Raw genomic sequence first — 16,755 nt, forward strand, 5'->3', positions numbered from 1 at the left:
TTGAGATTCTAATCTAACGTTCTTGGAGATGAGTAAGTATAATATGTATGAAAAAAATATAAATAGAAATGTAAAATAATCTATCCCTTAATTTATTTTATGATTATTTTTAAATGAATAATTAATCATGGTAGTTAAAAAAAAAAAAACAGATATGATCTATCGGTCTTAAGCTGATAACAATTAGATTTAAATTTTTCTAATTAAGTGATTTACAAAAATTAGTTTTTTAATTTTATATAGAAGAGTTGTTATTATCTCGATTCTCGTGGGTTGTTATTTTTTGTTAGAGTAGTCTCCACTTATTAGGAGAGTTTATATGGACTTGTTCAAAAGAAAGAGTAAAGAAAAACCTAAGGTCTAGAAGCTGCAGCCATTTAGCTAGCTAGCCCTTTACTCTCAATATCATCCTCCTTTCCGTTCATAGTTCACTTCAATTCCATTGAATTGATTGAAAACCCACTTTCAAAGTTAAAAAAAACGAAGACATGGAAAAGACCAACACTTTTGCGCGTTTCGACGTCGTTTCAGATGACTCAGATCACCACTTCAGGAATCCAAACTGGTGCAGAAACAAAGGTGACAGAGTCTGTTTCACCAATACAAAGAGCGAGGTATACAAGATCATCATGAGAGAGTGGAAAATCCTCGAGGAAAATTTACCTGAATCCATCTATGTTCGCGTTTACGAGAGACGCATAGACTTGTTGAGGGCTGCGATCGTAGGCGTCGCGGGCACACCTTACCACGATGGTCTCTTCTTCTTCGACATAGCCTTCCCCTCTGATTACCCGAAATCCCCGCCCCGGATCCATTACCGCTCATTCGGGCTCCGACTCAACCCAAACCTCTATGCCAACGGCGTAGTCTGCTTGAGCCTACTCAACACCTGGATGGGGCAAAAGAGCGAGAGGTGGGACCCATCTGGGTCAACGTTGCTGCAGGTGTTGCTCTCCATTCAATCACTCGTTCTCAACGACGAGCCATTCTTTAACGAGCCTAGTTATGCATCGTTCGGGAATTCTCACCACCACCTGAACAGGTCACGTGCTTACAGCGAACACGCGTTTTCCCTCACGTGTCAAACCTCCGTCTATCTGCTTCGGAACCCGCCCAAGAACTTCAAAGAATTCGTCCGAGCCCATTTTAGCGAGCGAGCGCCTGCGATTCTCGCGGCTTGCAACGAGTACGTGAATGGGCGCGTGAGAGTTGGCAATTACGGTTACAACGACGACGACGACGACGACAATGAGTCTCGTGCGTCTTCTGTGAAAGTTTCAGAGGAGTTCAAGGGGTTGATGAAAGGACTTTACCCCAAGATGGTTGAAGCGTTTCAACGGACCGGTGCTCATTTGGGGACTTCCCTCGAACACTTGGAGTTGGAAAGGAAGCGATCCGAAAAAAACAACAACGGTATCTTCAAGAAGGCCATTGCAAAGATCAAACGGGCTTTGGGATGGAAAAATAAGATTAAATCGCAGTCATGAAAGTGCTTGAGATAAGCTCTTTATTTATTGGTTCTTTAGTTTTCCTTTTATGGTTTTTATTTAACAAGTGGGGTGGTACCTTGTTTACCATCGCCAATAGATGAAGTGGATGCTCTATCAAAGTAGGAGAACCCTTTTCTATTGGATGGAGCACAGAAAAACTGTAGTGTTTACAGCTTTTCGTCCTCTCCCTTTTTTTTTTCTTCTTCCCATCTGTCATCTTTGCTAGTTGTGGGGCCAGCTGTTGCTGTCATTTTCCTTCTAACCAAAAGCTTTTAAATTTATGAAAATGAAAGGAATAACGTTACTTACGTATAAATTTATGCTCAACGAATTAATTGAACCAATCATCCAAGTCATTTCATACTTTTGAAGATCATTCATACAAATGAGCACAAGACTGATTTGAGTGGTATAGTGTTAGTATCTTAGTATCTTATGTATACGTACATGTATGTGCGTTTTTTTATTCAATTCAGGGTAAAAAAAGAAAAATCTTAAGAAAGACCTCACAATGTGTGTGTGTGTTTTTTTTTTTTTTAATGTTGAAATAATCTTATTTGGTGTTGGTTTGGAGTGGTTGCAAGGTGCTTTTGTCATATTTCAATTTATTTGCAAATAAAAAATTGATCACTTGAGTTCAATTTGCCAGTACAGCCACGTCTCGTAATTTTGGTTAGACTTAATTGTGCATAGTATGTACCACTCCTTCCAAAAATAAAAATAGAACTGGACATTAAGCTAAAAGGTAATACATTTTGATTCATGTCATTCATCCAATAATTATTGAGCTAGATTACAGACGGTTAAATCTGCAATGTTTAAATATGGGCTGATATTTTGTTTGCTGGATGTCTGGTTGGTTGGCGGGATGATTAGGGATTGAAGTTTGGAGTAGTTTTCAGGAAAATTAAGAAGGTACTTATTAAACATTCCGATGTTTAAGTTAGTATATATTCAAGATGTTCAAATATTGATGGAAGATAACCATATATAGATTTAATGCCTCTGGTTATGATGCCTTAATATGATGAGGTTTATTCCTATTAGTCAAAAATAATAATCTTCACAAGTTACTTCTAGGCAGGATGCTTACAGTTAGGCCAGACCTATATAGATGTAACGACTAACGATAAATAGAAGTCTGTCTTCAAGCTATTGGTTCGTATATATACAACGGTGGTGTTGCTCTGAGTAACTAATGTCGGTCATGTTGAGCAGCTGAATCCGTGTGTCATGTAATTGCGAGATTGCCAAGCTAGGCAGGATGGCTGCATTTTCTTATTAAGGAATAATCTTTAATTTTCTTGGGCCCCTTACTGGTTGAACTCATAATCCTACATGAAATGAATCTAGATTAAGATGAAACTATAAATAACGTAACTGAAGTGAATATAACGTTTCATTTCGTTAAATGCTACCTTTGATTTATGCAGTAGGTGCAAAAGTGGTTGCTATACACATGACAAGAACACCTATGTGATAGTTTAGAGTAAAAAGAGAGAGAGAGAGGAGGCAAATACATTTATTTTATATAATTTTTTGTATTTTATTAGCTTAATCTGTATACGTTTTATATTTTAAATTTAAAGAAAAAGAATATCGCATTATAAAATTGGTTGGATTTAGATGTTCAATATGATATTAGTTAATCAATATTGGATTTATATTCGCTTTCAGATATCTATAAAGAAGATACCTTACAAGAAAATAAATCACTGAGCGAAATAATAGATGACATAGTCAAAACGTGAGGTATGTGCACAGTAATGACTAAGAGATAGATGGTTTAAAAATGTGCGTATATGAAAGTTTTACCTCTTATTTATAGAATTCATTTGTGGATTATAGAATTTTGGACATTTGGTGAATTTTTTGGGAGTCCAATGCTTTATACATTGTTGTCAAACTAAAATTAGTATAATTATGATTCCAAAAAAAAAAAATTAGTATAATTAAAAAATAAATTCCTTAATTTTCTTCTTAATTATTTGTCTTTTTTGAATCTTCTATAACGTGAGCTTTTATGTCATGTCTATAACAGGTGGTGTCACACTGTCACCAAATATTAGTTTACTGTACTTCTCAATTGGATTGTTTTTCGGCCGACAATTAGCTGGCTCTCTTGCTGGAACCGTGGGTCCATTTACTAAAATGGGTAAAAATATCCTGGCCCATGAGAAGTTTCAAAGGGACGCTTGAGCCTAAGATGTACTAACAAGCCCAGTAGAATTCAAGTACCATCCTCAATAATTTTGGATTCCCATCCGCAGAAAATAAAATAGAAACCAGCGGAATAAACAGAGGCTTTTTGACCTATGTATGGTGGTTCTAATAAAAAATTGTTTAACTAATATGTTTTGTAATACGGTCAAAACAGGACTTTAATCATGTAGGACGAGACATGCATCTTATTAATACGCGACTCCTTATCCATGTGCCACTCCTGCATCACCATAATACGGGTCGCGTCTCTGTCAAACTCCATCAATCAAAGTGTCTCTATCAAATTAAGAAGAATGAGAAAAAGTTTGAGAGAGAGAGGGGTCACGCATGGCAGTATGCCGGAACAAGTCCAGTATTATAGTGATGCGGGATAAGGGTCGCATATTAAAGAGGTACAAGAATTATTCCGTATGGTTAAAGTGCGGCTTTAACCACATTACAATGCCATTACTTTTACAAAATTAATTAATTAAGCAATTTTTTATTTAAACCACACTAAAGTGGTCGAATTACCAATAAAAAGACGAAAACAAACAATTAGATATGAGAAGGCCTCATTGGCATTGAGACAAGCTATGAAGTTAACACTGAACTACCAAGAAATGAAACACAAGTTAACCATGTCCAAATGTGAATATAGTTTTTTTTTTTTAAATAAATAAATAAATTTCAAACGTGAATATATCTAGGACACGCCCAAGTTCCCAGCTAAATATAAGATAACAAATTGAACATAAAACCTTTTTTTTTAAAAAAAAAAAATGTTAGAACTAAAAACAGTATTAGTTACATGAGAATTTCAGTAAAGATGGAGTCTAACGTTAATTTATAACTTAATACATTTTTTTGGTGCAATACATAGAAGCATAATTAGTATGTTGGTATTTAACAGATATGAAGGACATTTATAATTCTATATAGAAGTGTAGCCACTGAACATAATCAGGACTACCAACCCAATCCAACTTAAAATGTGATAGTGGGGACTGGGGACTTGGCATGCTTCATGCTTCCGTCCACAACATCAGCATTGGTGGCATCATCTCGTTAGTGAGGACCGATCCTGCCATTGATATCACCGCCCATAGGAACCAAACCAGCTTCTGTGAAGAAAACTCTCCAACCATTTTGTACATAGAGGGCTATTTCGTCCAAGGTTATTAAAATTGAGTTTTCACTTAAAAATAAAATGGGGATAAAAACTCACAAAACTTAAAGTTATAATTAAAAATTATAAAAAAATAAAGATGCTTAGAAAATTATTGAAAATGTTTTGATAAAAAAAATCATAAAAATATAAAAGTGGAATTTTAAAACTGATTTTTATCTACCATGATTTGGCCTACGTTTCACAAGCATTTGCCTTCTGATGTAACATCTATTGTACAGCATGCAATCAAATCGACCCCAAACATGGCCATATAAATTTTTTTGTACAGCAGTTTAGTTAGACTTCCATTCTTTGAACCTGGTAGTGCCTATGAATAAAACTTACTATAAAGTGGATTATTTTTAAAATGTACTAGTAATAGATTTTTTTTTTTTACTTTTAATGAATTAAAATTGTAATATATTTTAAAATAATTTAATAATAAATATTTACTTATTTGTTCATTTTAAAAATAAGTTCATTTTACAGAAATTTTATGTCTGTTAATTGGCAATATAAGGGGCTGAGTTTCTATCTAGTTGCATTGTCCTGTATATGCTCTGACACACCATGACATGCCAGGAAAGTGAAATCCCACGTCGAATTGGTAGTGCTAAATGTTTCCCTCGTCAGACTAATAAAAAAGACGAAACTGTGATGTTGAGTTTAATTTTATTTAATACATGAATAGAACGATAATTCCAAGTCAATTTGTGTCAAATCCTTGTTTAGCTGTTTGCATCAAACTTATGTCCGGAGAGACAAAGGCAAGTGCGTCTTTGTTGCTTTTCTTCATTTGTGTGTTTAATAATCGGTCATTATCTCATGATATGCCAATTAACTTATACTAGGAGTCTAGGACTAGAACAGAAGTCACAACTTGCCACCATTAAATTAAACCTAATAGGGACCTGGCCTATCATGTGACAAAATAAAATAAAATAAAATAAAATAAAGTTTAATAAATATAGGAATTTGTATTTGTCATTTAACATGACACAATAAATTTTTCTACACACACAATATTTTGTGAGACCCACACTTTTTGAAGAAAAATAAAATAAAATTGTGGCACGCAAAACGAATTTCTATAATATTACATAATTACTTTTCCTATAACATAACTCTTATAAAACCCATAAATATAACAGTGGAAAGCAAAAACGAGCGGCTAAGGATGTTTATGACCTAAGCTTGAATTAACGAGGCCGGTCATGCTTATTGCACAATATACCGTCATCCACTATAAGAAATTGGTTCGGATGTTTATTTCACTGGATTTATTAATTTCATCTTACATGAGATAATATTTTTACGTTGGTGATATATTTATATGAGATTCATAATTTAAAAAGACAAAAAAAAAAAATTGACATAAAATTCTATGAGTGTATGATATAAGATAATTTTTGTATGCAACATGAGATTATTATTTTCCTTATTTCATTAGGAAAATAAGAGTATGGATGGTCCATATTTATTGTTTTCATTGTTATTTGTAATATTTTATCAATGATTATAAAGTATTATATGTTTTATTTGTTTTTTTTTTCTAAGATTTATTGAAAAAATGATTAAATTAACAAAACTTTTTTTTTTCTACTATTTGTTTAAAAGTTTTAAAAAATTAAAAACAAAGTAAAACATATTAACAAAGGTTATAGCAAAACCTCAATTAACATTTATTATTTATCTCTTTTCTTGAAATTCTGAGTTGGAGAGTGATACCCAAAGTAGACATAAAAAAAATAGATAAAATAACATATTCCTAATTAAAAATGTAAAGAAAAACAAACTAAATGTACCATGAGTTTTTTCATTTTTCGACTAATGCGCTACTTTTTCTTTTTTCTTTTTGAAGTATGTGATTTGTTTTCAATAAATGTTATACTGGGAAGATGATTAAAAGAGGTAAAATAACACTATTCCTTTGTTTTCTATTTTCTATTTTAGAATATGAACATAATACTAATAGCATTACCACTAGGGTTTGTTTAGCCATTTGTTATATAAAATTGACATTTGTGCTGATTCTTTATGCCATTAGATTGGCTCCAAGTTTGCTATCGGCATGTCTTATTATTTGTGAATAATTGAATATTCACTAAGCAAATAAATAAGTGCAGGTCATGGGTATGAGGTTAAATTAGGGGGACGTTTGGTAGAGAATTTTTTTTTTTTATCAAGAAAATATAATTACTGGACATATTGTATGAAAATAAGTTTGATGAGAAAGAAAAAAAAAATTGTTTGATAGACTGAAATTTTATTCAAAAAATTGATTTAAGTTTTGAAAGTCTTTGTTTTGTTTGATTGAAGTAAAATATTGATTGAAAAATTGGTGTAAATTATGAAAGTGGGCATTTTAATTTTTGAACATGGAAGGAAAAAAAGAGAGCTGGAAAATCCTCGTGACTCGATTGTAGATAAATCTTTGGAGATCAATTGTATTGAGATTTCTAATTCTCCTTCAACTCTAAGGAGATGAAAAAATCATTATTATCCAAGATCAGACAACTTTATATTACAAAGAGCTGCTACGAGAAGATCTCAAACGCAAAGGAAAATTTCAAGCAGTGCAGCATCCCATCTGGAGGTGAGAAAACCAAGTAGCTGAACTAGAAAAATGGAGAAGCTTGAACCAAGCAGTGCAGCATCCCATCTCGACGAACAAGATTTGCTTCCTGCTGAAAATTACCTTGGTTGTAGACGTACGGGTATGTAAGATACTCACTTTCTTTCAACATTACAGAGGGTCATTTTTGACAAATATCAGCAACTAATTATTTTCTTCTCCCGATAAACGCAAAATATCATATACGATGTGGTTTTTTTGCACAGTATTTCCATTCAGATTTTGCACACAAATGATGTTGCTTGGGTAATCAATTTTCCTAGTTAAGTTTTTTTGAAACTTCTACCAAACGTGATCATGTGAAATTTCCAATCTAATTTGTCTGGGTATTTGGAAGAAAAGCTCCTACCAAACAGCCGCGGGAGAAACTAAATCTTTTCAAGAAAAACTTTGCCTTTCTAGTAGACTATATGCTCAAATTGAATCAATCGATTAATCCTAAAAATAAAAATAAAAAATAAATAAATTTAACATGTAAGCTTAACTTCTAACCACATCTCAAATAAATGTGAAAACGGACTCGAGTCCCCTGATCTCCAATGCAAGTTCTCTTTCCTTCGCTTATCTGATGTTTTACCTTTCCTCTTCCTATTCATTTAACTGGCAACTTGCAGCGGCAAAGGTTTATATGTATGGGTTGCGTCTCGTACAAATTTTTTTAATATATTTTTCTACGAGCTTTTCCTCTCTCCATCTATTTCTTCCATATATGATCTGGATTTTCCACGTGTGAATTAGGAAATAGCTAGTCAATCAGAATTCAATAGTGATATTAAATAATTAATAGCAAACTTAATAAGTATAATTCAGTTGGCAACACAAATTGAGTAGATAGAAAAATAATCTGAATTCGATCTCACCACATATATATCAAGGAAACTTACCTAAAGAAATAATTATGGTCCCTATCATATCTTATTGGCTAGAGGCATATTCTCCCTCATAACTTAACATTAGGATGATGTAGGACCTTTGAATTTAATAAACTTATTCCCTAACGTTATTGCGCCTAAGAAGCCGGCAATGAATTAAAATTATATCATCCAAAGCCATTGCCATTTGTATTATGATTACAACAAACAATATTACAAGATTAAAATACAATAAAATTAATTAAAATTATTTCACTTACATAGACTAAACTAATTATTTATATAAAAATATATATATATAACGTATTACAAAATATATTTGAACCTTAAAGTGAAGTAAAATTAAAATCCTTGAAAAGTAGGAAAAAACATGCCAAGCCAAAATTATCTCTAGACATGAAACTGAAGAAGCTTTTGAAGCGACTACCAATTTTTGTTTTTTTCAAAAAAAGAAAAGATAAAAAGAGAAGGCATTGAAAATACATCAGGAAACAGAGGCTTCCCCACACCATCCTCTCCCCACAAGAGAATGAGCCCGTTCATGTTCCTCTACCACCGAACATACCCCGGCACCACCCCATGCTAACGTGAGCCTCCTGATTATCCTGCGCCTTGCACACCCTTCACCATCTTTTTTGTCTCTCTGTTCCCCCCCCCCCCCTTCATAAGCTCCTCGTTAATCGTTCTCTCTTCTCCCCTATCAGACTCGGAGGATCGGAGCAAGGTTGAAGGTTCCGGCGTTGGAGGTTTAGGGTTAAGGTTTCCGAGAGATGTGGGATGCTTCAGGCATTGATGAATCTGATCCCTCTGTGTTTGAAGCCATTTGGGCGCGGTGCTGATAAATTCGATTCAATTGGAATTATTGGGAGCAGTTTTGGTGGAAGAGAAGGCAAAGACGGCTTGCTCTGGTTCCGCGACGTCGGAAAATATGGCTCCGGTGATTTCTCGATGGCGGTGGTCCAGGCAAACCAGGTTCTCGAAGACCAGAGCCAGATCGAATCTGGTCCTCTCGGCACCTTCGTCGGTATATACGATGGTCACGGAGGACCCGACGCAGCGAGATACGTATGCGATCACTTGTTTCACCATTTTCAAGGTTCTTTATTCGGAATCCCCCTGTTTTTTTTTCTTGTTATGTATATATAGGCCCTGTTTTATTTATTTATTTTTTCATTTAATTTTGAGGGTTCTTGTTGCTTTAATGTGGCCACGTTTTTAGTTTGATAGTTTCCTTATATCATGAGTAGCAGTAATAGTAACTGTTAGATGTGATTTTCATCAATTCGCTTTTCGTGAACCTTTTCTAAAAGTAATGTTTTTCCCTTGGCCTTTTGAGTCTGAGGAGATTTCGCAGAACCTAGTATTGTTGAACATGAAGGCCAATGGATAGATACTCATCCTGACAGTGTGTATTTTTATTTATTTTTTGTTTAATATTAAATCGATTATGATAGGTGAATTGAGTGTAACTTTTTAGCTGCCCTCTAATGGGAACGGATTCGGGATTACATGACACATATTGCCATAATAAAGTGTTTTGGACCCTCGATTTCTGTGTTGAAGGCCCATTGTTTTGGTGGAGCATTCTGCCTCCAATTTTGGTTCCTTCTTGGGGTACGAGTGTTGGGAATTGGTTCTACGTTGTCTTTTTCTGTTGATAATGGGGGGCGCTTCTTATGCTATCCATCTCTGATTTCATGTTTGTGTAGCAATATCGGCTGAGTCACACGGAATTTTGACAACTGAGACTATTGAAAGGGCATTCCGTCAAACAGAAGAGGGGTACACTGCCCTCGTGTCAGACTTATGGAGTACTCGACCTCAGATTGCAAGTGCTGGGTCCTGTTGTCTAGTTGGACTGATATTTCAGCAGACACTATTTGTGGCCAACCTTGGAGATTCCCGTGTTGTGTTGGGTAAGAAAGTTGGCAACACTGGAGGTATTGCTGCAATTCAGCTGTCTACAGAACACAACGCAAATCTTGAGGCTGTTAGACAGGAACTTAAAGAATTACACCCTAATGATCCCCAAATTGTTGTCTTCAAACATGGAGTGTGGAGAGTAAAAGGCATTATTCAGGTAATTTTATATATTTGTGTTCTCCTAAAAACGCACATCTTCCACACATGAAAAGCAGTTCTTACATGAAGGTGGTCAAATCCATTCTATTCTCTGTTGTTTGCCCTTCTTGAAGTGTTAAGCGAAAGAAACATAGATATTGAATTTTGGTGATACCGAAAGGTGTTGGAAGCAACTTAACCTGTACCCAGAAAGGCCATCGCTTCTGCTTGTTAAAATCAAATGCTGCACGTGGTCTACGGTTTCTGAATCCATATATGTCTACAGACCCATGACATGTTAAGTCAGAGTCTTAGATTATAGTTGTTCTTTTACTGTCTCGTACAATTGTGTCATGTGAGTATTAATGAATTATTGACCCGGTTTGAATTTTTACGAAGCTTTGTATTCCTCAATCTCATACTATCTTCTTCTTCTGCATTATTTTTGCCAGAATTCCTTAAAAATGCAGTTTAAAAGTTTAATTTTCAATAAGAAGACTGTAACTATCCCAAATTCCCTTGTGAAATTATCTGCGCTTAAAAGAAGACCTACTCCTGTTTGTATGTACCAAACCCCACTCTTTATCTAGTCCTAATTATTTTAACTTGCTAAGGTATTGTGGCATACAGCCTCTTTGGGTAATCCATGTAATAGATGCAAAGGCTGACTTGGGCAGTATAGGAAGTGCTATAAGAAATATATACTATTTTAATTAAAGAAGGGTAATCCATGTGATAAATGGTTCAGTCCCCTTTTGTGAGCATAAAACCAAACCATATGAAAAAAGCAAGCAATTTTTATTTAAACATTGAATATTTAACTTTTACATTTGGTTTGTGATGCATTTGTATGTTAAAAATGAATACAGTGGTCATATAAAATATAGTCGATATGCTTTCAATCTTAATTCTCCCCGCTTTTTATTTTATATCTGAAGTCATATATATTCTGTTAGTTAATGGTTCACGTTCTCCATGTCGTTCTGCATTCGTTATCTTATTTATCAGTTTTACTTCCACTGTCCAAATTAATGACAATATCATAGTGCCACTTCCTTGATTGTATTTGATGCAGGTTTCTAGATCTATAGGTGACGTTTATATGAAAAAGGCGCAGTTTAATCGGGAACCACTTAATCCAAAATTCAGACTTCCTGAACCAATGAACATGCCTATCATGTCTGCAAATCCCACTATTATTTCTCATTCTCTCCAACCAAATGATTCCTTCCTTATATTTGCATCAGATGGTTTATGGGAGCATCTGAGTAATGAAAAGGCTGTGGATATTGTCAACAGCAATCCACGTGCGGTAAGATTCTTTCCTCCTATATTTGGATTTTCTTGTAGTACTTATTTCTGTAGTGGACGTTGCCTGGTTTATTTTTTCCTCATAAAATGCTTTGCTTTATTTATTTATTTTTTTAATTGAACTTTATTGAGCGTAGTGGTTGCATCAAGAATAGGTAGTGAGGGTTCTACCAATTTTCATGTGTTAGTATTGTGGAGGACCTAAGATTTATTACACGGTTTACATGTTGGTCTGGACAGAAGATTTGAAAATTTTCCTCTGCAACTTTTATCCATAATTTCATTTTTAGTTCCCCCATGCTCTTTATCTGATTCTGACATGTTGAGGTTAAAGATTATTGCTCTTGGTTGATTTGGTAGGGTATAGAAGTATAACTAGTCAATGGAGTAGTGTCTGTAGTTTATCTGTAGTTATAAGCTTTACAAGTTTTATATGTTCACTGTCCTAGTTTCTCAACTGCTTGGCTTATCCTTTATCAACTTGTTGCTTGATTCCTTTTTGAATCTTATTGGTGCTTATTCTTCCTGATGAGATTCAGATGTTAATGTGGTAACCACTGCGGCCTTTAATATGATAGTTTTTCGTAGTTTTTCATTAATACAATTCATATGACGAGTTTGTTTCCTATATTCTTACCCCAATAAATTATTTTTTCTTGGGGGCTATGGATGGGATAATTGTTGTCTCCAATTTCTTGCAAACTTAGGGTGTGCTTCACGTGTTACGGGCACCATACAGTTGTTAGATGTGCATATAACCAAGTTATTATGATTGAATATTTCTGCTAATTTTGCTTCGTAAGACATAATACTAATTCCTCAGCGTTTGACTTATTGTGGATCACTGCCCCCCCATCTCTTCTCTCTGGTCTCTCTTTGTATTTTATTTTACTTATAAAAGGGGAATAACCATGATGTCATTTCGTTTTTGCTCTAGAAAAAGTCTGGGTGTGTAGACTGGTCTCCCTTCTTGCTTTGTTGCTATTTGGGTGCCTATCTTGATTCTCTAGGAACTCAAATTTTGTTAATGCAGGGTATTGCCAAGAGACTTATCAAGGCTGCCCTCCACGAAGCAGCAAGAAAACGAGAAATGCGATATTCAGACCTCCGTAATATTGACAAGAAGGTTCGACGCCATTTTCACGATGATATATCTGTTATTGTTTTATTCTTAAACCACGACCTTATATCCAGAGGCGCAGCCCTAGACCCGCCCCTTTCACTTCGAAGCGCTCTCGATCACTGACTTGTATGATTGTAGTATGCATGCTTGCACGAGTTTTTGGCAACTGTACCCATACCACAAGATACATCCATCATTGCTACCTGGCTAGAATATCCCATCGACAGATGACAGTGCTGTGGCACGTTTGGCTTCTGGTACTGAGATCATTGATGAGGCACGAGAATTTATTAAGTAATAACGTTATTAGAAATTTATACATGAAGAGAAAAAAAAAAAAATCAAAAAATAACTTTTTAGTATAGCGTTCCCCTTTTCTAACCTTAATAGTTTTATTCAAGTGCTGGATTTAAATTTTTCATGGCGTTTCATAGCTAATCAAGCAACATGTTGATTGAGTTCAAAATTCTTTGACAACAAATTATATGAAATTTTCATGTGTAATAATTAAAGCATCGTCAAGTTGTTCGATATCCAAACAAAAAACATGTTAAGGTTGAAATTTAAGAACAACTTGGTTAAAAATAATGATAATTGCATCTTGTGGGTTAAAAGCGTGGTCTCATCTGTTAAAGCGATAAAGTTAGCACGTTTTGAAGGCATATAAATGACGATCTTCAAAATGTTTTTTTTCTTTCTTTTTTTCAGTCTACATTTTTTATCTGTTTAACGCTTTGTATTCATATATCTTTTTATTATTTTTAATTCTCTATTAATATCTTATTGTTTTTATGCACTGCGTTTCAAAGAGCGAAAAAAATAATCATTTCAGTGTTTATTGATAAAAAAAAAATGCTGACCTATTCGATATGCATGATTCTGTCTTGGAAATAAAAAAATCATTTCTTTTTATAAATGACGAGTTAAAAATTAGGTAGGATAATACGTATTAAATAATCAATTGACGTAAGTTAGTCATTTGCGAGATTTCAAAATTTAACTTTTTGTTTCTTCAAATAAAGTTTGTTAAATGCTCAAAAACTATTTCATGCTAACACAAATATCTGTCATTTCGGCTTACTGGTTTGCTTTTTCTCCCCACTCTTCCCGCCGATCAGAGATATGTTAATACCTATATTGTGGGAATTGATCTTGAAAAAATAGTCATGATCATGTTATTTGATCACAATAATTCATTTAAAAATTATATTTTTCTCCCTCTTATCTCATCATCAATGAGTAATGAGTGTGTTCAAATAACATTATCACTTTTTCACATGATAGGATCCATTCCCCTGTACTGTACAGTCTGAAATTTTTTTTTTGATAAGAAAATAATTAACTTTGTATTATGGATATTTATCTTTGAAAATTTTAATTAATATTCCCTATTCTCATAGTTGGATGAATATATAAATTAATTATTTTTTTTGAAAACTAAATTAAATTTTTTAGTATCATTGAAATTGATAACAAAATGTAGTAAATCATCACCCGAAATTTCAAGTAAATAAAATTTACATAAACAATTATCAAATTTTATTAATAAGGATAAAATGCACGTAATTCTCTTCAATTATAGGTTAATTTAAAAAAAAAACATTTATATGGTTTAAAACAGAAATGTATAGAGTGATTTATTACAAAGGTAGCTGTGAGAAAGGCATCTGTCGAAAACTTGGTAGGTAAGTTTGAGGCTGCTAATAGGGTCAAACCTGTTTCAACTATGTGTCTATGTTTTCTTTCGGGTTTGCCATTTTGCTGGTGGGTATAAGGGCATGTTAGTCTATGAATGATTCCTTGATGTTTTAGATGTGATGACAGTTTTAAGTATTCTTTACCATTATCCGTTTGAAGTGCTTTTAATTTTGTGTTGAGTTGTAGTTCTGCCATAACTTTGAATTGAGAAAAAATTACGTATGTTTGTGATCTGTTTTGCATTGGATATATCCAAGTGTAATTTGAATAGGCATCTACAAATATGATGTAATACTTTGAACCAGAAGTACTTGCTACTGGTGCAGGGCCCCAAATGTCAGATAAGACAAGTTCTAGTGGACTTTTGTCAACAGTAGTAGTGGTAGGTAGATGTAATTGATGCATTTTTGCCTTGCAACAAGCACAACACAATTTTGTATCTATTTTATTTGTAAATGGTATATTACAGTGCCTAAGGACCAACTTTACAGTTTGGAGAGAGACATGAGCTAATCTCGAATGCCATAGATCTAGAGTAGAGTTTCTAGATGTATTATTACAAGAAATGTTTGAACAGGTATTTAAAGCCATAGCAGTATAGGTAGGACTTGAATCAGCAGTGAATCTTTTAATGTTTTGTGACTTTGAGCCAACATCAAAAGCATAGAGTCCATTCTTAAGCTTGCCTTGGAGAAGAATCTCCTTGGTAGCCTGAGATTTAACATAGCAAACATTAGCATGTAATTCAAAGTAAACATTGTGCTCTTTGGCAAATTGAGAAACACTGAGTAAATTTTTTGATAAGCTAGGAACATGTAACAAATTTGACAATTGAAAGGATATATGACATATAGTATAACGCAAAATTGAGTGTCCAATGCTTTTGATTTTCAAGTTAGAGCCATTACCTACTTGAACAGTTTCCTAACCATTATATTGTGTTTTGTGTACCAGGTTGCTTGCATCAGATGTGAAATGATTGGTGGCTCCTGAGTCAGGATACCAGCTGGAATCTGTGGCTGAGAAGTAGTCAGAAGGAGTACCGAATTGACTTGAGCTAGCATATGAGGCTGTATCTTCTTGTGGATGTGGACTGGCAGAGTTTGTCACTGCCATATTTGCTTGGAAATTTCCACTTCCAGTGTTGGTGTTGTTGTTGCTATTCTGAGGATAAGAAGATTGAAAGTTCTGAGGATAAGGAGACTGGAAATTCTGATTATACCTGTAGTGGCATTCCCAGCCAAGGTGACCAAACTTCCCACATATTTGGCACTGTGGCCTATTGTTTGCAAAGAATCTGCCTCCTCCTCCTCTTTGGAACCTGTTTCCTTCTCTGTGTCCAGAAAATCTTCCTCTATTCTGATTGAAACTCCCTCTAAAACTTCCTGGAAAGTTATTTTGTCTTCTATTCTGCAGTTGTGTCATGTTTACTTGCATAGATGCTGCAATATTCCTCTTGTGCTTTTTAAGCCTTTGTTCCTGAGCCATTAATAATGCCTCTATTTCTCCTACAGTGTAAGGATCTGATCTGGAAATCACTAATGTTACAAATGAATCATAGTCTTCATTTAGACCATCTAGAATAACATCTATATGATCTTCTGTGTCAACTTTCGAACCAGTGGCAGTAAGGGAGTCCACTATTTCGAACCAATGGAAATAAAAAAATCATTTCTTTTTATAAGTGACGAGTTAAAAATTAGGTAGGATAGGATAATACGTATTAAATAATCAATTGACGTAAGTTAGTTATGTTGCGAGATTTCAAAATTTAACTTTTTGTTTCTTCAAAGAAAGTTTGTTAAATGCTCAAAAACTATTTCATGCTAACACAAATATATGGCATTCCGGCATACTGGTTTGCTTTTTCTCCCCAACTCTTCCCGGGGCCGCCGATCAGCGGTATGTTAATCACCATTTATGCGTGTTCACTTATATCTTTTGGAAAAAAAAATTGATAAGAAAATAATTAACTTTGTATTATGGATATTTATCTTTGAAAATTTTAATTAATATTCCCTATTCTCATAGTTGTATGAATATATAAATTAAATTTTTTTAGTATCATTGAAATTGATAACAAAATGTAGTAAATCATCAGCCGAAATTTCAAGTTAATAAAATTTACATAAACAATTATCAAATTTTATTAATAAGGATAAAATGAACGTAATTCTCTTCAATTATAGGTT

At 34.0% G+C, this 16,755-nt stretch overlaps 2 protein-coding genes across 3 annotated transcripts; both read left to right on the top strand.

The window, feature by feature from the left end:
* Nucleotides 1-488: 488 nt before the first annotated feature.
* Nucleotides 489-1,487, top strand: LOC133294499 (probable ubiquitin-conjugating enzyme E2 25). Its single transcript, XM_061493180.1, has one exon. It carries the CDS (start codon nucleotides 489-491, stop codon nucleotides 1,485-1,487), a length of 999 nt encoding a protein of 332 aa, XP_061349164.1.
* Nucleotides 1,488-8,744: 7,257 nt separating this feature from the next.
* Nucleotides 8,745-13,287, top strand: LOC133294446 (probable protein phosphatase 2C 42). 2 transcript variants are annotated; one of them, XM_061493101.1, is made up of 5 exons: nucleotides 8,745-9,488; nucleotides 9,615-9,631; nucleotides 10,080-10,450; nucleotides 11,507-11,743; nucleotides 12,776-13,287. In XM_061493101.1, exons 1-5 carry the CDS (start codon nucleotides 9,148-9,150, stop codon nucleotides 12,986-12,988), a joined length of 1,179 nt encoding a protein of 392 aa, XP_061349085.1. In that variant the 5' UTR covers nucleotides 8,745-9,147; the 3' UTR covers nucleotides 12,989-13,287. The 2 variants fall into 2 exon arrangements, with proteins under 2 accessions (XP_061349085.1, XP_061349084.1); XM_061493100.1 differs by lacking the exon at nucleotides 9,615-9,631 and having other exon boundaries at nucleotides 8,750-9,466.
* Nucleotides 13,288-16,755: the final 3,468 nt, after the last annotated feature.

The sequence above is a fragment of the Gastrolobium bilobum genome, unplaced genomic scaffold, assembly GCF_033153095.1.
Source record: "Gastrolobium bilobum isolate Gb01-03AN ecotype WA unplaced genomic scaffold, APGP_CSIRO_Gbil_v1 utg5188, whole genome shotgun sequence".
In the NCBI taxonomy this organism is placed as follows: Eukaryota; Viridiplantae; Streptophyta; class Magnoliopsida; order Fabales; family Fabaceae; genus Gastrolobium; species Gastrolobium bilobum.